The sequence below is a fragment of the Perca fluviatilis genome, chromosome 8, assembly GCF_010015445.1.
Source record: "Perca fluviatilis chromosome 8, GENO_Pfluv_1.0, whole genome shotgun sequence".
NCBI classification, from domain to species: Eukaryota; Metazoa; Chordata; class Actinopteri; order Perciformes; family Percidae; genus Perca; species Perca fluviatilis.
Genome location: NC_053119.1, coordinates 22013874 through 22039248, shown reverse-complemented (window position 1 = coordinate 22039248; position 25375 = coordinate 22013874). Strand labels below are relative to the sequence as shown.

The following is a 25375-nucleotide window of genomic DNA, read 5'->3' as shown; positions in this document are numbered from 1 at the left end:
TGAGCCTTAGTGTAAAATCTCACTGAGAACATGTGATGAAGCACCATTACCATTATAAGTCAAGCAAATGAGAAAATGCTGGTGGAGCAATACATAAAGGTTCTCCATCTTGCACAGTATTGACTGAAAAAAGTGTTCTGTTCTTGCTACATGACATTTAAATTATGCACACAAATACAGATTAAAAAAAAAAGATTTAAAAGGGTCAGTTCACCTATATTACAAAAAAAACATTACTCACAAAGCTCTACTGGTAATGTGTCATGCAGCTAGCTGTGGTTTTATTTTTGGTGTTTTTTGAATTATTGGTGTCAGAGTTTTCTGCACATTCATTTGTCTTACCAGAAACAGTGTCCCAGTTACTTTGGATCATCCACATAAATCACTATGAAAACTTTTCATCTGAATTACTTTCTACTGAAGAAATAGCCCCTATGAAAATTGTTCACAACATTCTCAGTGGATTATCTAGAGTAGCAGAGACTTTGGTTAGTCCTCCTGACGTCACTAAAGGGTTGCCAGGTAACCAGCGGTAACTCGACAAAGTCACCGCACCTAACTCCCTTAACATCAAACTTTGTCATGTTTACATTTCTGTTTAGGTACAGATAAAAAAAAACAAGAAACAAGATACGATGTGTTATTAAAGCTGCAAGCAGCGATGAACGAGCCCTCGTGTGCAGATACAAACCACTTCCTGTTTCGCGGCGTTACATGAAAATTTGACGCCTTGCCAATTTAGCTTCGCAAAGGTCTTTAGATTGTACGGACCAATTTTAAAGTCAATCGTGTTAAATCTGTAGGAGTACGTTCAAGTTTTTTTTTTTTTTTTTTTTTTTTTTTTTAAATGGCTGACTTCCTGTTTAGGGTATGGCTCCAAGAGGCTTTTATACAAGTATGGACATGAATCATGATACATACATACATATACCAAATGTCATACATCTAGGTGAAACCCACTGCAAAATTTAAGAGGTGCTGGTAGGCAGAGGGCAGTAGCGAGGCTTTCTTCTCCCCCCCCCTGCTTCCAATCTTTATGCTATGCTAAGCTAACCATATCCTGATTCTAGCTTTATATTTAACAGAGAGAGTAGTATCAATCTTCTCATATAACTCTCAGCAAGAAAGCTTATTTCCCAAAATATCAAACCAAAACTATCTGCATGGATAGATAACATTGTAGTTAAGTGAGATTTTCTAATGTAAGGTGGGTAAACCAACCCTAAGAATGTGTATTTACTGACATCATATATTAAGTGTTTCTCAGCCTTGTCTGGCTGGTGTCCCCACTTTTAGGGAACCCAAATTCTTATGGCGCTAACAATGTAGGTTTTGAGAATTTCAATGTTACATTATTTTGTATGGGAAAGCTCCAAATTGTGTATAATGAGAGAATGATATATTGTATTCTTTGCCCAATTTTTATTAATAGTACCAAATTAATTTATCTATATCAGTCTTCCCCAAGGACCCTGTATGTATACAGCATCAAGTAACCCCATGTGGGGTCCTAACTCAAAGGAACTTAGATAATTTATAAGTAAGGAAACACTACATTCAATGAAAAGATTGCAACTTAAGAAGACAGAAAAGCTGGTATTATCAGATCCACAGTCATCAAAGCCATTTTCAATTCCCCCTCTTAGAGAGGATTCTGTATTTGCAGGAAGTATCATGTCATCATGCACTCTTGGCTTTCTATTTATACTCAGAGAAGATGATCACGAAAGTAGTCAGAGTACTACCCCCCACCCTCTCTCACTCCCTCTGGGCCCTCCAATTATAGTCATTAACGGTTCATCCCAAAAAGATAAGCCAGGGTGGCCATAATATCCGGGCCTAAGTGAGTTGTAAAGTGACTGGGAAATTAAATGTGTGAGTTGAATAGGAAGCACTGCGAAGGGCTGCACAGTTTAAACAAATGAGAGGCTGATGAGATAGGAGTCACAGCCTTGTGAGAGGAGAGTGAAATAGAAAAAGTCAAGCTTTGAGATGAGAGAAAAAGGTTCGGATTGTAAGAGAAGAGGTGAGAAAGATGGCAAGAGGGTGAAAAAGAAGAGGAAATGCATCAAGGTATGAGAGTTGGAGGAAGTGAGCCACATGAGGACTGACTTTAAAATAGGACTGAGCAAAAAACAATATAAAAATGTCTATCGTATATATTTTTTCTATATTGTTTCTATAGCGATAGAATAATAATAAAATGAAAAGAAATAGGCTTTACCATGTGGTTATTTCATATGGACTATTTCTTTATTGAATTACCAGAAAACATATATTGTGATATGTATCGTTATCGAGATATGAAATGACCAAAGTTAGGCTACATTTTGGTCAGGGAAAAACTGGCATGGCCATTGTCACCTCAAGATATCTGAAAGAAATGTCACTCAATACACCTGTAGAGTCTGTAGAGCTGCACTTTATTGTGATCATGTTGAATAAAAAGTACATTATCCAAGCTAAATTGGTATTGTATGCTAGTATGCATGCTTGCTCACTGGCATAGCTTACCGGGATACTTATGCTGCGTTCCAGACACAATTTTTAGACCATAAATTACAACTTCAAGTCACGACTCATGACTTGGTAGCATTCCAGGCAACGTCATATCTATGGCTAGCAGCTACCTAACGTTGACGTTAGCTAGCGCTAACTGATACTAGCGATTTCTAGTCGGCAACATATTTTGGGCTTCATTTAATAAACATAACCTGTAGTAGTACACAATCGTATGTGTAATGTTTTGATTACAATGTGCGGAATTACTTTACGTTGCCTATTTATGTCTATTTATTTCTATTTCTCACTGTTAATCACCTGCGTCTGTATAGCATCAACAGGGGTCGACATTGTTGTTTATGAGTGTGTGACGTCAAAAACTGTGACTGGGAGTACAACGATCTGGTACGAGTTCACGAGTAGTAAGTTACGGGTTTGACTGCCATTCCAGGGCACTTTGACGGGTAGGAGGTTGTGAAAACACGAGTTACGGGTTGCCTGGAACGCAGCATTAAATGAAACAAAGTCAGCAGTGATGTGCAGCACGCAGAGCACAGGTGGAACTAATATCATAAATGATGGCTCTGTTCCATTTAAGTGTCCCTGTAAGCCAGCCCAATGTGTGAGCATGCACAATACTGGGACACTGAAACTGACCTAAACAGCATTATTAAAGTGGCACTCTACTGGTTTTACACATCAAAGTCTGTTTACAGGACAGGTATCTGCATCTTGAAAAAATGTTGCGTTGGCTCTAGAGGGAGTTACCTCAGGTGATGTCTAGACTGATGGCTAGAGTTTACATTACCTACCTGTTACTAGAATAACATATCCGAGTCTCCGACTGTTGGTGACTGACTTGCATTGTGGGTATTGTAGGTGGCAGGTTTTGACAGGAAAAAAAGATGTCTCAGTTTCTGCTGCATTGATTTTGATCCCTTTTTTATAAACTCTCTATCCTTAGTCTGACAATGTTACATAAGTGCAATGCTAAATTGTGGAGTTGTCTTTTAATGTTGTTATTTACACCAATGCTTTTCCTGCTGTGACAGGTCAAAATGTCTGCCATGGAAAATATCTATTGTGTGGTTGTGAGAGATGCTATACAGTGCCCTCCACAATTATTGGCACCCCTGTTTAAGATGGGGTCATGGACTTCTAAAAATTCTCCTTTTTTTTAAACAACATAGAACTCAAATGCAAAAAAAGAGAAAAATCCAACCTTTTATTTAAGTACGTTACTTTGGTGGTAAAAAAAAAAATCACACATTTAGAAAAAAAAAAACTTGAAATCATGTGTCCCACAATTATTGGCACCCCTGATGTTAATACTTTGTACAACCCCCTTTTGCCAACAAGACAGCACTTAATCTCCTTCTATAACATGTCACAAGATTGGAGAACACAGAGAGAGGGATCTTTGACCATTCTTCTTTGCACAATCTTTCTAGATCATCCAGAGTCCTGGGTCCTCTCTCATGCACTCTCCTCTTTAGCTCACCCCACAGGTTTTCGATTGGGTTGAGGTCTGGGGACTGAGATGGCCATGGGAGGACCTTGAGTTTGTGACTGCTGAACCATTTTTGTGTAGATTTTGCCACATGTTTAGGATCATTATCCTGCTGAAAGACTCAGTGACGACCCATCTTCAGCTTTCTGGCAGAGGCCGTTAGGTTTTTATTTAAAATGTCTTGGTAGTTCAAAGCATTCATAATGCCATGCACCCTAACAAGGTTCCCAGGGCCTTTGGAAGAGAAACAGCCCCAAAGCATCACAGATCCTCCACCATACTTCACGTGGTGAAGGTGCTTTTCGGCATACTCATGTTTTGTTTTACGCCAGACCCAGTGTGAGAGTGTTTGTTGCCAAAAAGCTCAATCTTAGTCTAATCTGACCAAAGCACACAATCCCAGTTGAAGTCCCAGTGCCGCTTAGCAAACTCCAGACATTTACGTTTGTGAGTGTTAGTGAGAAAAGGCTTTTTCCTTGCATGCCTCCCAAACAGCTTGTTGGCATGTAGAGAGCGTCTGATGGTGTTTTTTGAGACTTCGTGACCCCAAGATGCCACTCTTTGATGCAATTCTGTGACAGTGAGCTTAGGACTTTTTTTTACTTCTCTTACCATCCTCCTCACTGTGCATTGTGGCAAGATAAACTTGGGACCTCTTCCAGCCTAGTTTGTCACTGTTCCAGTTGTTTTAAACTTCTTAATGATTCCTCTGACTGTAGATACGGGCAAGTTAAGGCGAGTGGCTATTTTCTTGTAGCCATTGCCTGACTTACGAAGGTCGACACACATCTGCCTTACTTGAATTGTGTGTTCTCTTGTCTTTGCCATGTTGACAAATGGGTAAGAGAATTAGGACTCTGTGTCACGTCATATTTATACCCCAGGGAAACAGGAAGTCATGAATTACTATTTAAAAGTTCCTAGATACCCTGACCAACTTTAGCAACTACAGAAAAATATATTTAAAAAAAAATCTATTAAATTTTTCAGCGGAATTGTTAGGGGTGCCAATAATTGTGGGACACATGATTTCAAGTTTTCTTTTTCTAAATGCGATTTTTTTTTTTTACCACCAAAGTAATATACTTAAATAAAAGGTTGGATTTTTCTCTTTTTTTGCATTTGAGTTCTATGTTGTTTAAAAAAAAAGGAGAATTTTTAGAAGTCCATGACCCCATCTTAAACAGGGGTGGGCACTGTATATATATATATATATAACACTACATATTCATTAGTGCCTATCATTACATTTATTTTATTGTTAGACACAAAATCGTTTCATGTCTACGCCTCCTCTCTAAAATAAACAATAGATTGAAAAAACTTGTGTTTGTTTTTTTTGTTCACTCTGCATATGCAGCCTACAACGGGAAAGTGGGTTTGAGTAGGTCATGCATCTTGATAATGGGTTACAAGCCAAAAAAAGGTAAAGAACCACTGATCAGATACAAGCAGGAAGAATAGTCCATAAAACAAAGTAAGAATTATACTATACGGTAAGACGTTTCAAACGCTTTTCGCATACAAATATGTGTAATGCATTGATATGTGTAATACATCTATTCAGCAGCAACAGGTCACATAAATATCTTATGTACATTATTGACTTTGTACATGTTTCCTATAATTGTTTAAACCTTGCAGTAGCCTCACTAATCTTCTTAAACCTAGAGCTGAAACGATTAGTCGATTACGTCTTTTTAGGTCATTTTTAAGCAAAAATAACAAACATGTTCCCATTTTTTGCTTTTCTTTTTGAATTAAATATTTTAATTAATCATAGGTTTTGGAAGTTTTGAACCAGAGTGTAATAAAAGCAGAAACAATTTGCAAATACAGTTTGACCCAGATCGGATGATAGGTGAGAAGAAAGGCAGAAAAGACTTTCACGTGAAGGGATGGGTGCAGGAGCATAGATACAAAGATGAGAGCTGATTGTAAAGACATGAGAATAACTATGCAAAAAGTGGAGTATGAGTGTATGGTGCTTTTCACTGGTGAACAGCCACAACAACTCAACAACTCAAATGGAAGGTTCCCTCCCGAAGTAGAGCCATTACTCTGCACATTCCACTGCATTATTGTGCGCATGACTTACCAAAGAGCTGGCGGTGGAATATAAACTTCCCGGCTAACATGCCAGCGATAATGGCCAGTATCCAGCATATTACTTTCAGGATGTTCCATCCAAGGCCTGGGTACTTGTTGAACAGGAAGGAGAAGCAGTTGCCCACCACAATCATATGGGCCTCTGTCTGACTGTGAGAGATGGGGTCCTCTGCGAAGATGAGGAAGTTAAAGAAGGTGACGAGGTAGGCCACGAGGAGACGCGACCACGGGTGCTGGAAATAGTAACGAAAACAGGCACCTATTTCCATCCTGCTGCCAGCCCCCCAGCCACACCTGGGAGTCAGAGAGAGAGAGAGAGAGAGAGAGAGAGAGAGAGAGAGAGAGAGAGAGAATGCTTCTTTCAGTCAGATTATATTACACTCAAATCAGCAGGGCAGATTAGAGTGAAAACATCTCTCCGACTAAGATTAGTGGTAGGAATATAACTGAGGTTTGGTACAGATTGGGATTATGCTACATTCGGACAACTCCGATCAGCACCAGTGCCAACAATGCACCAGCATGGAGATTTCTTAGCCCAAAGACAGGCTTTCCCACCAACTCTAAGATTATCACAACAACACGACATAAAGGTCTTGATCCGTCTGGCTGTTGATGCCAAACACCGCAAAGAAACAGTGAATGAATGAAAACAGGTTAAACTGTTGAAAAGTGAATGTGTTAACGGAGCTCACAATTTAACAAGAAGCTGAACAAAAAAAAAAGAGGTTTAAGCTTTAGAGACTAAATTCTTCATCAGTCACTAAAACAGGTTGAGGTGTTAAGCGTCATACCTGGATAAGGTAGAATCTTGAAGTGCTTAGCTGTAAAGTGCTGGCTTTTGAAAGGCTTATCCTCTCAGCTTGTCTGCTCTGCGCTCCCCTTAAAAAAATTGTGGCAGCATTACACTGATGCTTTGGAACACCTGCCAAGCAGCGGCAGCGCTTGAGTAACTTCCCGACAGTCCACCCCTCACTATTTTTAAAGCCATCTACATTCATTTACCGATGAACTCCACTCTGAACTCCCTCACTGTAGCCCCCTGCGACTGGTCTGACGCTGCTGGACTGAAGTTCCCAAACCAGATCCCTGCTTTGACACGATTTCCTAAAATAATCCACAGTGGGAATTTGGGATGATGTAACCGCTTCAGAAATAGAGCTGCCAAAGTGAAACACCCATGTGGCTATTCGATTTCACTTACATCACGTTTGTCTTGTACGTGCCACCTTGGGTGGTGCTAAGATAGTGATTCCACTAATAGGGGTAGAATCACTTAATCATCCTGGTAAAATGTTTATTTAGTTTTTCCTTTCTGTATCCCATTCTAAACATTAAGAGGAGTGGTTGAGACAGGGGGCATGCTCCTAGTTTGAGGCCAGTCCCTTCTGGCAGGAGAGTCCCTAATGTGCATGGAGAGGGACACACCCAAAGGACCAACATGGAAACTCATCAACCTGGGATATACAGTATATAATGACATATGGCAGTGGGCTATACATGATGGAATTGCAATGAAGACTACAGTTGAATTAGCAAGGATCATCATCCTGCTCATGGTAGCCTACATCCTCTAAACCCCCATGGCTGTCCTCTAGTCTAAAGCATAACAATTACACTTGGACTGACCCAATATTAAACAGTCTCTAAGTGCTCCAAGAAACACACACTAGTCGTGCCAGATCTGTCAATTCCTGAATGGACTATTAAGAGCAAATTCACACACATCCTCTCTAATGTCACAACCATGGACCGTATAAAAGGGTCACAACAGTGATGACGCCAAATGTCACATCGCCGACCCCACGTATCTCGGAGATAACACAAGCTTGACTGGAATCATGTGATTACACAACTTTAATGTCGATGCAGCCAGCGACATCTGGCACGGCCGAAATTCGGGCAAGCCCTAACGTTACCTGCCTGAACCTCGGTATGTGCATGTGCGGAATATCACCATCATGAACGCACCTGCTCCACGCCGTTTTCCTCTTATTAGTCCACAGGCAGGAGGAGTAGCACCGCTCCCGCACGGCTCTCCTGCCACATCAAGCCGACAGCGGCGCTCTGATCATCCCAAAACACGAGATGACACGGAAGGGTTGGGGAGGGATTATCCATGCGACCTGTTGTTGGTATACAGAGGCACCCCCCAAATCCTCTGCCATTGTGCTGGACTGTCCACGCGCCGGGCGGGCTAGCTCAGCCGGTTCCCGCCGGACGGTGCAGTTTTTTAGGCTGTTGATGGGACGCCGCCGCTAGAGTCGGTAGAGATAGCTGGGTCCACACCAAAGTCCTTTCCACACACAGCACGCATATAGCATCCGTGCAACGCAATGTAGCCAACACGTTCACCAGTATCAAGTCAGAGCCAGTACAAAACGATACAACTTCCGCTCACATCTTTCAAAATAATACGTGGTGAATACAAATTATTTTTCAGTAAATATTCTTAGTCCACAGCACTGTGGACTGAAGATAGGTCTGACAATGCGGGACTAGTAAATATTCAACTGAGGAATGTACTATTTTATTGCAGTTATTTAATTTGTGGTTGTTTGATACTTTTTATTGTATTCAATGTGCTGCTGTTTGGATTATTTCGTTTGTAGGAGGAATGCAGTTATTTAAATGTTGAAATTCCTTTCAAAAATGAGTGCTCCACACACCTTCAGGGTTTGATTGTTGTTTTGATTTGCCATTTAACTGAAATTGACATTAGTACATTGGAATATGGCTCTTTAAAAAGATATTTATTTATTTATCCATTTAAATACACAATACAGCCATGCCAGCTTCTTTCTTTCTCAAATTAGATATTCTTTGACATCTAATAAGTAATATTTGTCTGACAAGACTCCATCAAAACACATAGCCTATATCAGATAGCTTGGATGTATTTCAACATATAATTTATATCATTTAAACTGTGCTGTGCATGCTTAAATGCCAGTTTTAGCTGCAGTCAAGTCAAGTCAATTGTATGTAGCCTATATAACCCAATATCACAAATCAAGTTTGCCTAAGGGACTGACTTGGACCAAATAGTCTTCGTTTGAAGTGACACAATACACACCCTTAATTTGAAGACAGGTTCACTTGTTTCCGGTGTGACTCCAGCTGTGTCTGCTATGACACAGAGCTAAGATTCCCTCTGGTGACAGGATGATTTTGCTGCTGTAAAATCTATTTATTTATTTATTTATTTAACGTGAAGTAGGAGGGCCCGAGAGCAGAGACAGGAAGCCCGGGCGGTGGCTTCCAGATGTTACAGAATGTCACACTGTGTTCTCTTAATACATCCATGATGTATTAAGGTCACGCCAAATAAGATCTGCCATCAGAGGCGGAAGTCTCCCCGTTAACACAGACTAGAGGCCTAAATCAAAATGGAAAAATAAAAAAATAACTGAGCTGCTTTGCCCACAATTATTTATAATAATATTGTTTAATTTTTGTATCCTAATTTAAATACCCAATAGTGTCATCATTAATGTCCCATGATTAAAGTAAAACTGCCTTCACTGACTATATTACTTTGCAGATTCCGATTTTACATACAAAACAAACGATGAGTATCGAATATGATGCAATACAGATTAAACTACCCAAAGGTGTACTAAACATTTCAAATTGTCCCCTCCTAGACCATGCAGGGGCTACAACATTAAAATGCTGCTTAAGCAATTCAATGTATAATCCAATAACATATAATAAAACCACTCTTACATAGGTAATTCCGCTGCATAATAAATTATTTTACATTTTGCTGATAGTACTTATGTTTTTGCTTAAGTTAGATTTTAGACTTTTACTTGTATAGAGTTTTTTTCATTGTGATTGATAATTTTACTTATGAAAAGGAAATGAATACTTCCTCTACCACTGGCATTTTAATTATTTATCATTGTAATGCACAACATGTTTAAATATTTAATATATATATATTATTAAGAAATTATAAAATATACAAAAGTTAAATGTTAATACATTGTTGGACTAGCTACCTATGTGATTTGAGTTTGATGTTGATGACGAAAGACTTGGGGCGGGTTTTGTCGATGTAGTCCACTTCCTGCTTCTCTGCCCTGGTTTCGTCTCAACAGCTGCATCAGCCCTTTATCCGACGAAAGACACAATGTCACATCAAACGGGCATTCAAGGTAGATGCATTTCTCTGCTTTCAATGTCTCTGTCCTTGTATATTTTGCTGTGCGGGTGTGTGATTCTCGGGCGAGCTTTGAGTACCTGCAACAATTCATTGCAATAAGAAGCTAGTGTCAAGTTAGCTAGCCACTCCTAGCTAGCTTTGAGCTACCGTGGTGTATGTGGTGTGTGTATGTGTGTGTGAGTGATCAGCGGTGCCCTGTTTGGGGACTTTTAGGACTAGGAGACATAATCCCTGAGGGTTTTAGCCGGTTTATGAGCCACATAAATCACGGCTATTCCATGTTTTTTTCACAATAGTGCAAACGCCTTTTATGCCATTAGCTTCTCAGCATAAAGCTTAAATCCTCTGACGTTAGTTTAGCCTTCTAAATAGATGGGCGACGCCTTCATTTAAACAAACTGCTGGCCTGGTGGATCGACCGGGCGGGCCGGCCGGTTTTACCATAAACACATGAATAGCACACTGGTATTACCTGCACTGTGTTATTATAAAAAATGGACTTCAGCAGGGCGTGACGTCCTGTTATATATGGCAGCAGCACCGCCGAAATGTTTACAGTCTGTCTTGAGGTAAAACAACGTGCAAATTATGTGAGTTAATAACTAGACAGGGAGATTAAGCCATTATAAATGCCCCTTCTAACCCAATGCCACCGTTAAACATTGGTTATTGTTTGGTTTCGTCCCCTGTCAAAATCAGTCAAGTTAGTCTATAGCAGACTAAAGTTTTTATATCCTTCAAAACTCATAAGCTTATGTTTACATTTATGCAGAGCCTACTGGGTCTTTTCCTAGTAAAACTGCTTCCATTTACACAAACATGTCTATAGCTGACTAGACTAATACATGTAGAAATGGAGAAAAATCTAAGTGAATTCCTGTGCTTGAAAGGACAAACCCCTGTTTATATATAAATGGTATATTAACTAGTTACCTCCCTGTCTGTGTTATAGGAAACTGTTCTTTTAGAGACCTGTTTTATTGAGCCTGGGTTTGGGGTCAAAGGTGGCCAGCATTCAGTCACATCTGTACTCTTGAAGTGTACCTGAGTGAAACCCAACAAGAACTTTTTCATGGTTTCTTGCTGCCCAGTTATAGGACCGAAGAGTTTCGAAAATGTTGTTCTTGACTCAAAGTCTGTTTAAAGACACAATATGAGGGAAGCTTGAAGTATATCTTAACAAAGCCATATAAAAAGATTCTTCTCTTTTCTCTGTATAATGTCTACTATCTGATTGTTTTCACAGGTTAGTGAGATTCACAAAGCTTTTAGGGGCTCAAAATGGCCATGTTAGCAAGAATGTGTTATTGTCAAGCAAGCATCTGTTTCCAACAGTAGGAGACTGACCCCTTCTCTGTCTTTTTTTGCAGCGGGTAACGATGTGAAGGACGTCTTTGCCAGTGCCAGGAGCGGAGACCAATATCGGGTCTTAAAGGTCATCCTTGAGGGTGGTAAGCAGTGTCCCAGAGTCCTAGAGTTTGTTTACAGCTCCTTCTGCCAAGAAAATGCTTAACTCATACTTCTACCTAAACTTCTACTAAGGCTGACATGAAGAATGTCAACAAGACATTTCCATGCACAACATAAGAAATCCATGCACTGCTGAAATTGTTGTTGCACACATCTGCTTTCCAGAGCAGCTGACTATGGGTCCCACCAGGAAAGCATCAAAGAAGTGGGACCAGGAGTATGATTCCTTAGTGCTGCCCCTCCTCGAGGATGACGTGCCCTGCTATATTCTGTACCGGCTGGACTCCACTAACAACCAGGGCTACGAGTGGGTCTTCCTGGCCTGGTCACCAGACCACTCTACAGTAAGAAAACCAAGCCCAGACTGGCTTTAATGATGATCTTTCCATTCTGCACAGCATTTATCCTCCTCTGCTTTAAGTATCAGTTCGGTGGGGTTACCACGTCTAGGCAGCAATTCTTTGTTTGCTTTTTAAAAAACTGGATAAATGTGTAAAACATTTATCCAGTGCATTCATTATATCCTAACAGACCTCTAAACATGGGTCGATTATAGTGCTTTCCAAATAACATCCCATCTTGGACTTAAAATTCACCCTCTTAGGTGTTTAGGTGATGTAAGCTTATCTTGCGGTGTTGTTTCCTTGTCATGCAAGTGTCGGTTTTGCATTTTCCGTGTTTGCCTGACCCATACGACGTCACCTTAGTCATTGTTATTTGATTCCATTAAAACTTTTTGAACCACTTGTCGGATAGAGTCACTGCTATTCAAAATAGCCATGACAAACAGACCTACAAATGTTGCTTCTGTAGCAGTAGAAAGAGGAATGTTGCAAGGATAGATCAGTGCCAAAATAAAGTGCCATACAGGATATTTGTGCCAGTCTAACTGCATGGTGGAAGTGAGCTCAAATTCACTTTCTGACAGACATAACTGAGCTTAACATTCCTGTGCTTTTCCTGCTCAAAGCACCGTGCTTCAGGTTGAGGCTTGCCTGGAAGTTGCAAAATCTTTTCACAACCAGTGCATGCTGCTGTCTTGACTGAATTGGTCTAGTGCAGGGGTTTTCAACATTTTTTAAACCAAGGACCCCTTAACTAAAAGAGAGACTGAGCAGGGAACCCCTACTACATATATTGTATAAAATTAGGTTGCATATTAAACTGGGCCTAAAATAACGTGTGGGGCGACCTAAAGCCTTTATACATACCTTTTTTGCATAGAATACAAAGCTATTACAATAATAATTGTTGGCATAATTCTATAAATCATGTTTTAATGTTAAACATACATGTGGCACAGTGAATCCTTAGGATGAAGTGTATCTGTGGATGGCTATCTTAGTGGCTACCTTAACTATAGGCCAGTAAGCCTATCATCAGTGGGGATTTGTATTTGCTAATAATATGTTGGATTCATGTTGACACATTTAAACCATTTTTTATTTTTTTTACTTTCAAAAATTAATAATTTGGAGGCCCCCCTGCAGTGACTCCCTAAATCAAATCAAATCAAATCAAACTATTATTACTATTATTTCTATAGCACATTTCATATAAGTTAATATAACACAATGTGCTTCGTACAAAAAAGTACACTTACAAATAAAACACGTTATACATAGTTATACAGAGGATATTAGGCACACACACACACACACACACACACACACACACACACACACACACACACACACACACACACACACACACACACACACACACACACACTTAAAAGATAATTATTATTATTATTCATAAGCTTTTGTAAAAAGAAAGGTTTTTATCCTTTTTTTTTTAAATATTCAGTGTGGAGGCCTCTCTCAGTTCCACTGGCAGGGTATTCCATATCTTTGGGGCATAGACACAAAAAGCAGCCTCCCCTGCTCTGGAGTTACAGCGAGGGACGGTTAAAAGACCACTGCCTGTGGATCTGAGGATTCTTGCTGGTTCATATATAATGAGCATGTCTCTAATATATTGAGGTGCAAGGCCATTGAGAGCTTTATATACTAGGAGCAGAATCTTAAAATCAATTCTAGCCTTTACTGGGAGCCAGTGTAAAAGTCTGTGGGCAGGTGTAATATGTTCAAACTTCTTTGTTCCAGTCAGAACGCGTTCAGCCGCATTTTGAATCAATTGTAATCGCTGCACAGTTGATTTCGGAATGCCGGTGAAAAGACCGTTACAGTAATCTAATCTACTTGTTATAAATGCATGGATCAATTTTTCAGCGTCTTCCTTTGACAGTAAGCCCCTTAATTTAGAAATATTTTTAAGATGGTAGAAGGCTGATTTTGTGACTTGGTTGATATGACGCTTAAAATTTAAATCACTGTCTAATATAACACCCAAATTTCTAGCTTCGCTTTTGCTCTCTAGAGACAGAGAACTGAGATAAGCCACAGTTTTCTGTCTTTGAGCCTTAGCACCAAAGATAAGTATTTCTGTTTTTTCCTTGTTTAGTTGTAGGAAGTTCTCTGACATCCACATATTAATATCACCGATACAATTGATTAGAGAGTGTATGGGATTCATGTCATTAGGAGTTAAGGATATGTATAGCTGTGAATCATCTGCATAATTATGGTACTTTATGTTGTGTTTCTTTATAACATGTGCAAGTGGGAGCATGTAGAGATTAAACAATAATGGTCCAATAATTGAACCTTGGGGAACTCCACACATAATGGCACTTTTGTCAGAGACAAAATCCCCAATGGACACAAAGAATTGCCTATCCAACAGGTAAGTTCTAAACCAGTTTAAGACTGGACCAGACAGGCCGACCCATGTTTCTAATCTGTGTAATAAAATCTGATGGTCAACAGTGTCAAAGGCGGCACTGAGGTCCAGAAGCACAAGGAGAGATAATTTATTAGAATCAGTATTTATATGCAGATCATTCACAACTTTAATAATTGTGGTTTCTGTGCTGTGATAAGGCCGAAAGCCTGATTGATAATTATCCAGGAGGTTGTTTAACGTTAGATAATTAGTGAGCTGAAAAGCAACTGTTTTTTCTATTATCTTACTGAGAAATGGTAGGTTGGAGATGGGCCTATAGTTACAGGTGACTGTTGTGTCAAGATTGCTCTTCTTCAGGAGTGGTGTAATGACAGCTGTTTTAAGCACTGCAGGAAATATGCCTGATTTAAGAGATGAGTTTACAATATCTAATACCTCATGTGCTAAACAGTTAAAAACTGTTTTAAAAAATGGGGTGGGGAGAGGGTCCAAGCAGCAGGTAGAAGACCCGAGCTGTCCAACAATGTCTTCTAATTTTTTTAGGTCAATGGGGAGGAAATGAGTCATGGTAGAAATCCTAATCCTGGAAAACTGTTGGATAGGATGAATTTTAGACCTTGATGCACTAATATTCTGTCTAATGGCTATAATTTTGTTGTTGAAAAAAGTAGCAAATTCTTCACATTTATCACTAGACAGCATCTCTGATGGAGTTGTAGATGGTGGATTAATAATTCGATCAAAGGTGGAAAAAAGCACTTTACTGTTGTTGATATTTTCAGTAATGATTTTAGAGAAGAAAGACTGTCTGGCCTGTTTCATCTCTTTATTATAGTGATTAAGTTTATTCTTATATATGCCATAGTGAACATGGAGTTTGGTTTTTCTCCATTTGCGTTCTGCCTGGCGACACTCTCTTTTACTCTGCCTAACAACTGCTCCATTTCTCCATGGGGCTTTTTGTTTTTCTATGATTTTAGTTATAACAGGTGCAATGTTATCAATGATATATCGTATGTTAGAGTTAAAGTTTTTTACAGGATCCTCAATTAATGATGCCATAGATATTGGTGGTTATTTACAGTGTTCATAAAAGTTTCAATAGTAACATTGGTAATGATCCGTTTTCTAACTGTTCGGGTAACTTTCTGCTGTACAGGAAAAGCAGACACATCAAAGAAAATGCAACAATGATCTGAAATGGCAACATCCACCACACAGGGAACACTAATATTTAGTCCTTTTGATATGACTAAGTCTAGAGTATGCCCCTTATTGTGGGTGGGTCCAGACACATGCTGAGTGAAGTCAAATGCCTCCAATAGGGAGATGAGGTTTTGAGCATCGGAGTCACTTGCATTGTCTACATGAATATTAAAATCACCTAAGATAATTATGCGATCATAGTCAGTAGAGACCTTGGACAGTAGCTCAACAAAATTATCTTGAAAACCATATTTGGATTTTGGTGGTCGATAGACAGTAATAATTAGGAACGGAAAACCACAATTGATCGATATAGCAAGGTGTTCAAAAGATGCATAATCCCCCAATGTGATTTCCTCTCAACTATACTTGTCAGAGAAAACGGCAGCTATTCCACCGCCTTTCTTTTCAGGTCTAGTAGTGTGAATGAATTTAAAATTTGGAGGTGCTGCCATCCAAGTTATGGGTGCTGATAAGATCATTAACCAAAAATGACTTATTAGTTAGTGATCTGACATTTAATAGAGCCATTTTCATTGTCTGAGATGAATAATTTTGCGGGGGATTTAAGGTTGAAGTCCGAACAGGTAACAAATTGTTTAGATTTCTGTGTGTTACACAGACCTTTCTGAATGTGGGCATATTTATTAGTACAGGAATTTTATTACCCTGGTGACAGTCATTGATATTGGTAAAATGAAGCGGACTCACCAAATATGATGATAGATGAGACTGACATGGGGAACTATTGGGGATAACAGTAGACCTAATAGATGTCACTGTAAGTGGACTGTCAACTTCCTGGGAAGGAGTACAAGATGTAAACAGTCAATCACGTGGAGCACTTTGAACAGCGCGCTGCACGTTAGCAGCTAGTATTCGGCTGCCCAGCCGGTTTGGGTGAACCCCGTCGGCTCTGAAGAGGGAAAAACGACCCCAAAACAAATCAAAATTATCAATAAAATCAATGTTATGAGCCGTGCAAGTGGACCTTAACCAAGTGTGGAGACTGAAGATTCTTGAGAACCATTCTGATCCCCGGGTCATTGTCGGTCATAGGACCCAAGATAAAAACAGACTTCCCAGAACTTTTAAAAAAAGTCAAAAGTGCAACGAAATCCTTTTTAGTCAGCACAGAATGCTGACGAGCTGCATCAACTGATCCGACATGCACAATGACTTGGTTGATAGAGGACGGGAGTGAGAGCAGCAGGCCCGGAAGCTTATCCAAAATTACCGGGTGGCACCAGGGAAGCAGTGAGTGGCAGCATTGAAGAAGTGGATATTCCGGACTATCGAGTCCCCCACTATTAGTGTGGATGAGGAGATGAAGATAGTGATCTCACACTGGGATTTTCTGCCGGCTCAGGACGAGGAAGACCCCCTGAGCGTCTGCGAACGGCCTCCTTCGGGATCCTGAGCCGGGAAGCGGAGGTGGAGGTCGCTTCACGGGATAAGGGCCACTGGTCCACCCTAGTGGAGTGGCGAGCCACCCGAACGGGTACAGCCGATGTGGTGTCGGCAGGTGCCTTATCCAAAGATGTAACAGGATCAGGAACCACAGGAGTGTGAGCTGGCTCTGGCTGGGTAGGAGTGTCTTCGGACAGAGCTGCATATCTATTTTTAAGGCTCAGGCGAGGGGGTGAGGCTGACTCTTCCGAGCCTTTTGTACGACCACTTGGTTCCAGGATGACTGCTGGTTCGGTGTTGAGCAAGAGGACGGCTGTGGACAGGTGGGGGGGTCCCACATAACTGTGTCCTGCAGGGCAGCGCTCAAAGAGGCAATATGTTTGGACTGTCCAAAAGCAGTGTCCCTGAAGCCTGATAAGAGACTCTCTTTTTTTAGCTCATCAGAGAGCCGTCGGATGTCCTCCTTAAGGTCATCAATTTTTTTTATATGCTTTTTTGAGAGGCATCTCATCCTCACAGGGCATAGAAGGCATTTTGAAGTAGCAGGCCTCAAGCTGAGTAAAAGTTAGCAGCAGCTAACAAACAAAGTGCTGCGTTGAGGCAGGGCACCCAGGGCACAGGACACAATGCTTTGTACGGACTATCCTTATTCCTGAGAGACTAATCAGTCGATCTTGTCTTCGACTTACAGTACGTGTCCATATACGGATGAGATCACCCAGCTACCGAGCATTGCACACTAGTGGGCTTTCCACCAGTTTCCTAGAGGTCCATGACCCCCCCATTGAAGATCTGTGGTCTAGTGTGTTTTAATTTTTGATTATCTCGTTGGATGCGCGAGATAAAGCTGTTTTCACACATACAGGCAATTCGCTTCTCGTTCCTCGCCTTAAAAGTTCCATTAATTTAAAATGACGTGCTGGCTACATTGCACGCGTAACGAGTGGACGTTCCAACATACGCTTCCACTATAATCAATGAAACTTGCTACACCGGGCACGAGAACAGCGCGTAGTGGTGCGTACGCTGTAAAAATAGGACAGTCTTCTATTTCTATTTTTTTATGAGAGGTGTGTACAGCCCTTTTACACAGAAATGGATCATTAGTGTCATTGTTTCTTTTAAATTAAACTACCGATATGCAGGAAACGACTTAATGACTGTGAATTAGCGTATTGGCAGTTTCATTTTGAGAGTTTCTGTTTTTATTTCTTGTTTCCCTCACCTGCGTCCTCTGATAACAGCTGACAGCAGATTGATGTTTCACGCTGTGCCGGCTCCAAAAAACATGAAGAAACCACAACAATCCCAAAGCAAAAACTCTCCGTCTCGCCTGTGACTCACACAATCCTAAACCGTGTGTGTGCAGCAGGTGTAGCCAGTTAAAACATACATTCCGAGGCACATACGCTCCGCTAACGGTCCGCATACGTTACACGTTCAATGTAGCCAAAGTCGCGCAACCGTGGCCCTATTTTCAACTGTCACTAAGATAGATAAGATGAGATCAAGCTCATCTAAACAACCATGTAGGGCTGGGCAGCGAACGTTGATACTTTTATGGCACCGAAAATAGTGTCGAAAAATTATTTATCTTTCGGTGCCAAATTTCGGTTCCAAAAACGTCTGATTGTGTAAGCGCTAGCTTATTTGTCCTCTCTGCATATTGACAGAGAGCGGAATTCCGACCAACACACACACACACACACACACACACACACACACACACACGCGCAGAGGTGCAGACGGAGTAAACTACATCGGCTCTGCAGTTTTGTTGAAGTCACAGTGAGTCACGGCGATGCCGATAAAGTGGTTTCAAGTGTGGTTACAGTTTTTCAAAACTTCACGCAGACAGTTTGCTGCGATATGATATTAAAGGTGAGCCGAAAGAGGTCGCGGTGCTGTTGTTTTACACTTCCTCTGAGACAAGCAGGCACAACAGTGGTTTCTATCCCCCGATGACTGACTGACAGGCTGAGGTTGTAAGGAAAGGCAACTTTATTTCTACAGCACCTTTCAGCAAAAAGGCAATTCAAATCCATTCCTTTGCACTTAAGTTAGTTCTCCATTAGTTCAATGTTGACAACAGGGCAGTCACCAAGTTTATTGTTAAAGGTTTGTGTCATTATGCAGTTTGCACTAAAAAGTCTTTGTTGTCTACATTCTTTTGCATTTTAGTTAGTTCAATATTAGCCTGTACACAGTGTCATTTATTTATTATTTATAATATGTTCATGTTTTGGCAAAAAGGTTTCTCTTTTTTTGTTAATTTTAAAATTAGTATCGGACTGGCGCACCCTATCCAAAAGCACAACCAGTTTTATTAATGTTACTTTGAGTGAGCAGTGTTACCAGATTTTTTATTCACAATTAAGCTGGAAAATAAAAGTTTTGTGTTTTAATATATTTTTGTTGATGTTGAAATGGATTTTTAAACATATGGTATCGAAAAAAGTATTGTTAAGGAACTGGCATTGAAAGATTTTGAACGATGCCCAGCCCTACAACCATGTAACATATTGACAAAACGAATGACACCTAATATAAAGAATAATAATAAAAAATCTCCTAATTGTCTTCATATTCTCAACAGGTGCGACATAAAATGTTATATGCTGCTACCAGAGCCACACTGAAGAAAGAGTTTGGAGGCGGGATCATCAAGGATGAGATTTTCGGTACCACAAAGGTTGGTCAACACTTGAATTGATGTGAAAAGCTCTTTTTATGACCACAAGCTTCAGTCCCAAAGCTTCAGAAGCCTAACTGAAACAAGTTAAGCTTCAGTCTTACACATTTATGGCAACTGACATGAGCAATTCGATTTTCAACTCAATTTTATTTATAGTATCAAATCATAACAAGAGTTTTCTCAAGACACTTTACAGATAGAGTAGGTCTAGACCACACTCTATAATTTACAAAGACCCAACAATTCCAGTAATTCCCACAAGAGCAAGCATTTAGGGCGACAGTGGTGAGGAAAAACTCCCTTAGAGAAACCTCAGACAGACCCAGGCTCTTGGTAGGCGGTGTCTGGTGGTACCGGTTGGGGGTGTGATGAACAGTGGCAATAATAGTCACAATAAAGATAATAGAATTATGACTAGAAATAGTAGTTGTAGTAGTTCATGGCGTAGCAGGGCACTGCAGGGTATTGCAGGGTGTAGCAGGGCACTGCAGGGCATTACAGGGTGTAGCAGGGCGTAGCATCATTGTATGATGATATGAGCACTGATGTATTAGTGAGTCAGTAAATATTGCTGTATGATGTGTGATTATGCAATTTTTTTGCCCCGCCAGGATGAAATGACTCTCAGTGGATACAAGAAATATCTGACCTCGCAGGCTGCTCCACTGCCCCTCACTGCTGCAGAGGAGGAACTGAGACAGATTAAACTAAATGAGGTACAGACACACAGACACACAGACAAGACAAGACATTTGGATTTTATTTCTTGGTTTCCATTTAAGACCATAATAGAGGAAACAAAGCCCTTCACCATGCTTGTGTATGCAGATACCACCGCAAGTTGCATGGCTTGCGTCTGTTTTGAAGTGGGTGTGGATTAGGCTTGTTCTCTTTTTTTAGTTCTGAAAGGGATGGCGCTACATCGTCACCATAATAGAGGAAACAAAGCCCTTCACCATGCTTGTGTATGCAGATACCACCGCAAGTTGCATGGCTTGCGTCTGTTTTGAAGTGGGTGTGGATTAGGCTTGTTCTGAAAGGGATGGCGCTACATCGTCCTTTCACGTAAAGCTTTGGTGGGGGAAATAGCTTACCTCAGCTTACAGCAGTATTCCTCTTAATCACATCTCGTGTGTGTGAGATGGAAATCCCACCAGAAACAGTGTAGAGTATCAGTGAAGGCCAGCGAAGCATCCTTCCATCCTTCCAAACACCACAAGGTCAGCAGCAGTACAAGTGTGCATATGCTTGCCCGGCAGTATCGACACTGCAAAGATGCTGATGCATTAGGACAGCAGGATGTTGGCAAAGATGAATATATTAGACTTGGACAAAACACACCCATAACTCCATAGAAAAACCTTGTTTATAGGGATTCAGCCTGAGCAACAAAGTGATTAAAGAAGTGCTCTTTATGGGTGATTAAATCTATTATTTCCATGTTGGGAGAGGTTCATGCAAATGTGAATGCTCTGTAGGTTTGATTACTTGGCAGTGATTTTGCATGAAGCACAGTTGAGCTGTATCGCTGTGCTTTGCCTTTGTTGTTTGCAGTGATAAGATGAAGAAATACTGTAATATGATATCCATTGCCCGCTGCTAATGACGCCAGCAGTGTTTACACTGCAGGGCTTTAGGGTGCCAGATGGACTCCACCAGACACAAAGTATAAAAAAAAATAAAAACACCATATGAAGTTTCACTTTTCAACCTTTCTGGAACTGTAACCCAGATAAACTGTTCTTCTTCATAAAGAAACTACCTATTCTAAGTGCTGCTCTTCCAGCCTGCTGCACAAACAAGAACTGTCTTTCTTACCATAAATGGAAGTGCTTTGTGTAGTGCACTCCCTCTCCAAAGTGTGGTCAATTAAAAACAGCAGAGCAAATGGGAAGTGAGGTTTGTGCTCGTCCCAGTCGACCAGCTGTTGAAGGAAGATAATATTCCATTAATCTGTACCGCCTAGATGAAAAAGAGGCTTTGAAATATTTATCGCTGCTGTGCCTTGGAGACTGCCTGACTTTTACTAAGCAGATGGATAAAAGACCCGCAATCCTTTTTGGTATGCGAGGTAGCTACATCGGAGGCTCAATCATGTTTGCACGGCATTTCATTTTGTGGGAACAGGGCTCTAAAAATAGATGCAATCCATCAGTGTAATCCCCCAAGCATTTCCAGTTTTCTGTGTGATTCCGCGGAGGTGCCTTGTCACTGCCGATACAAGCACCTCATGTAATCATTACGCTCCAGCATTCAAGCTGCTTGTTGCACTTTCTACTTTCTGATGACTGAACTGAAGAATGTTTATTCTATTTCACCTATCCACAAGTCATTATCATGAGTGGAAACATTGATTTTTGTCCCCTCATATGATTGAATTTAAAGACCAAAGTCTCTGTGTGTTCAGCTTTCAGTAGGTTTGTAACTTAATTCTAACTGAATCTCTGTGGTTAGTTTAGTTTTTTACATCTGCTAATTCAGACAACGAAAAAAAAAAACAGCAACACATCACAGTATGATAATAACATCCAAACACTCGATTCACTCTCAGTGGTTTCTGTTTCGTAGTACGTAGTTCTGCTCACAGTTGAGTAGTCTTTAATGTGGCCCAGGACACATTCCCGTTCTCACTGCTATAAAAATGTGGACATGTCATACCAGGTCAAAACAGGGCTATAAAGTCCAAAACACGTTAGAAGCCACATACTAACGGTATGCCACAGGTTCCCATTATAGACTCAGTAGCTTCTGCATAAATGCGCCTATTAATAAAAACTGTCACGTGTGTGTGTGTGTGTGTGTGTGTGTGTGTGTGTGTGTGTGTGTGTGTGTGTGTGTGTGTGTGTGTGTGTGTGTGTGTGTGTGTGTGTGTGTGTGTGTGTGTGTGTGTGTGGTGTGTGTTGTGTTCAGGTGCAGACGGACATCAGCGTGGATACCAAGCAGCAGACTCTGCAGGGAGTGGCCTTCCCTATTCACAAAGACGCTGTTGCAGCACTTGAACGCTTTAGGGACAAAAGAATCAATTACGTACAGCTGGTGAGTTCCTAAGAGCGAATCATGAGTGAGTAGGAGACTTTGAAGGATCAATAATTGGAATAAGCAAATCAATTCTCGTGTCTTTCATTATTGTTTGGAGGGATAGTAGAGTATTTTTGGTCAGAAGTTGTTTACAGACCGACACAATTAGTTACTCATTTTGCCCAAAAAGCCTTTTGTTCCTCTCATTGAAATTCAAAGGGCTCATGTCACAAGACCAGATCAGTGCAAAGTACAAAGGAATAATTGTGACACTGTTGCTGCTTTGTCTCCGTTCCCCTTTTTGTTGTGTTATTCTAAAAGCTTCCCAAGACAGCTGCATGTTTTGGCCTATTTATCCAGTGAAGGTTTACTCCTACAGCAGTTGTTGAGGAACTGTTTCACTCCGACACCTGAGACGAGGGGGATGTGTTGTTATTCACTGTCCCCCCCCCCCCACACCTAGATTTTCGGGAATTGGTCTGGAATTCAAAGCACGAACTTCCTGGGCACAAACGCACGCCGCCAACCTTGAGAGTCATATTTAATTTCCTTTGTCAACAGGAAGTAGACGCTTCACAGGAGCTGATTCGGTTGTGCAACACTGAGCCAACAGAGGTTAAAGACCTGCCAATGAGAATCCCTAAAGAATCTGCACGCTACCACTTCTTCCTCTACAAACATTCCCACGAAGGCGACTACTTAGAGTCCACAGGTGAATGGATTCTCACAAGTTGTTATGAACAGTTGACACACCCCATATTATTTCTATACAGCTGTTTGTTTTTTTGTGTGTTGACCTGAATGTTACTTTGTGTCCACTCACCTCCTTGTCCTTATTATTTTTTTTTTTTTTTACCTTTGCAGTCTTTATTTACTCTATGCCCGGGTACAATTGTAGTATCCGAGAGAGGATGCTGTATTCTAGCTGCAAAAATCCCTTGGTCGACATGGTGGAAAACAATCTCCAGATTGAGATTGAGAAAAAGGTGAGAAAGTCATTCCCACTCCCTATTGCACATTCTGTCAACCTGAACAAACTGGAACTTTCCTGCACATGGTCTGGGAGTGTGAACAGGTGCATGAGTTATGGAATAAAACAACATCAATAATATCTGATGTGATAGGATGTCGAATTCCTACTGACCCGATTTTTTTATTACTTAATGCGACTCTAAATTACATCTGCTTGGGAGACAAAAGAAAGTTTGGTTAGCCGGCTCAACCACGACCAAGAAAATGATAGCTCAGCGCTGGCTCCCCCCACACACACACACACACACACACACACACACACACACACACACTCTCGCTTTGTATAAAACAGTGGTTGGTGTATTTTCTAGACATAGTTATGCTTGAGCTGTCTACAGCAAGGATTAAAAAAGCCAAGTCATCGACTATAGACCTATGGAAAAATGCAGCAGCACAAATATCAGCCCTAATGACCTCAACACCCCAACAGTTAGAGGAGAGGGATTAGGCAAGGCGTGATTTCTGTTTTTGTTTATTTTTTCTTTCTTTTTCTCGAGACCGTGGGGGGTGGGACAGGGGGGGTTGTTCTTGTTCAAGTGTGTTTGTCTGTTCTGTTGTTGTTAGTTGAAATGAAAAAAATAAATAAAAAATGTATCTTAAAAAAAGGTGAGAAACTACCTGTCATGATAAAAGACTATGGTCAACAGCATACACATCTTGATCATTTTTGTCCCAAACTTTAAGCCCCTGAAAACTTCAATATTACATCTTGAGAGAATTTCCTCAAAATATTGAATATTCCCGAATAAGTAGGCACCTATTAAAGTTTAAATACAGAAGTAACATCATTAGGTATTATTTATTAAGAGTCTAACACTTTATAACTCTAGTTTGATCTAGAGCTGCAACGATATTTTATTTTGATAAAAGATTGGCAATTTTGTCATACTTTTTTTGTCTGTTTACCAGTTGGAGATTGACAATGGTGATGAATTGACCGGTGATTTCCTGTACGAGGAGGTGCATCCCAAGCAGCATGCACACAAGCAGGCCTTCGCCAAGCCCAAAGGCCCTGCTGGGAAGAGGGGTTACCGCCGCATCACCCGACCCCCCGCAGAGGGAGAGGAGGAAGATTAAACAGACCTCAGCACCCGACCACCACCTCCACCCCGAGCACGTGGTGGGGGGGGGAAAATCATATTTGACACGCTTGTTTAAAAGAATAAGACAACAGCTTCAAATTCCCACAAAGTACCCCAGAGACCCAACTATGCACGCCAAGGACAACTGAGCAATGACACACTTCAGAATTTCCATTTGTAGCTTGCCAAATGGAAGCATATTTATGTATGTTAGTACAGTCAAATTTATTTCACCATGATTCAAAGAGGCCCTATCAAAGTCAAGCTTGAGGTTTTTCCATTGTTGCCAGCTCTAAGACTTTAAAGATGTTAGTGTGACTAATGTGAACTTGCGCCAATATGATAAAATCCCCCCCATTTTGAGTTCACATGCTCGAATTCTTAACTTGCATTCCTTAAGTCTGTGTCAATTAATTTTTTGT

General features: G+C 40.7%; 2 protein-coding genes across 4 annotated transcripts in view; one reads left to right on the top strand and one right to left on the bottom strand.

Annotated features, from left to right (window-relative positions):
• The window catches only part of tmem117 (transmembrane protein 117), a 51775-nt gene extending 43294 nt beyond the window's left edge, over nucleotides 1-8481 (bottom strand). The window contains exons 1-2 of one of the 3 annotated variants that reach the window (XM_039809046.1): nucleotides 8093-8481; nucleotides 6111-6415 (exon numbers count right to left, since the gene is read on the bottom strand). In XM_039809046.1, the coding sequence (XP_039664980.1) occupies nucleotides 6111-6390 (280 nt within the window). In that variant the 5' untranslated portion in view covers nucleotides 6391-6415; nucleotides 8093-8481. Of the gene's footprint in view, nucleotides 1-6110; nucleotides 6416-6915; nucleotides 7335-8092 lie in introns of those variants that run through there. The other 2 variants (XM_039809047.1, XM_039809048.1) reach the window with 2 other exon arrangements.
• A 1694-nt stretch (nucleotides 8482-10175) lies between these two features.
• On the top strand, nucleotides 10176-25338 carry twf1a (twinfilin actin-binding protein 1a). Its single transcript, XM_039807634.1, has 9 exons — nucleotides 10176-10284; nucleotides 11663-11743; nucleotides 11928-12106; nucleotides 19723-19818; nucleotides 20433-20537; nucleotides 22732-22857; nucleotides 23401-23551; nucleotides 23704-23825; nucleotides 24781-25338. The coding sequence occupies exons 1-9, from the start codon at nucleotides 10260-10262 to the stop codon at nucleotides 24946-24948; spliced, it is 1053 nt and encodes a 350-aa protein (XP_039663568.1). The 5' UTR covers nucleotides 10176-10259; the 3' UTR covers nucleotides 24949-25338.
• The last annotated feature ends 37 nt before the right edge of the window (nucleotides 25339-25375 follow it).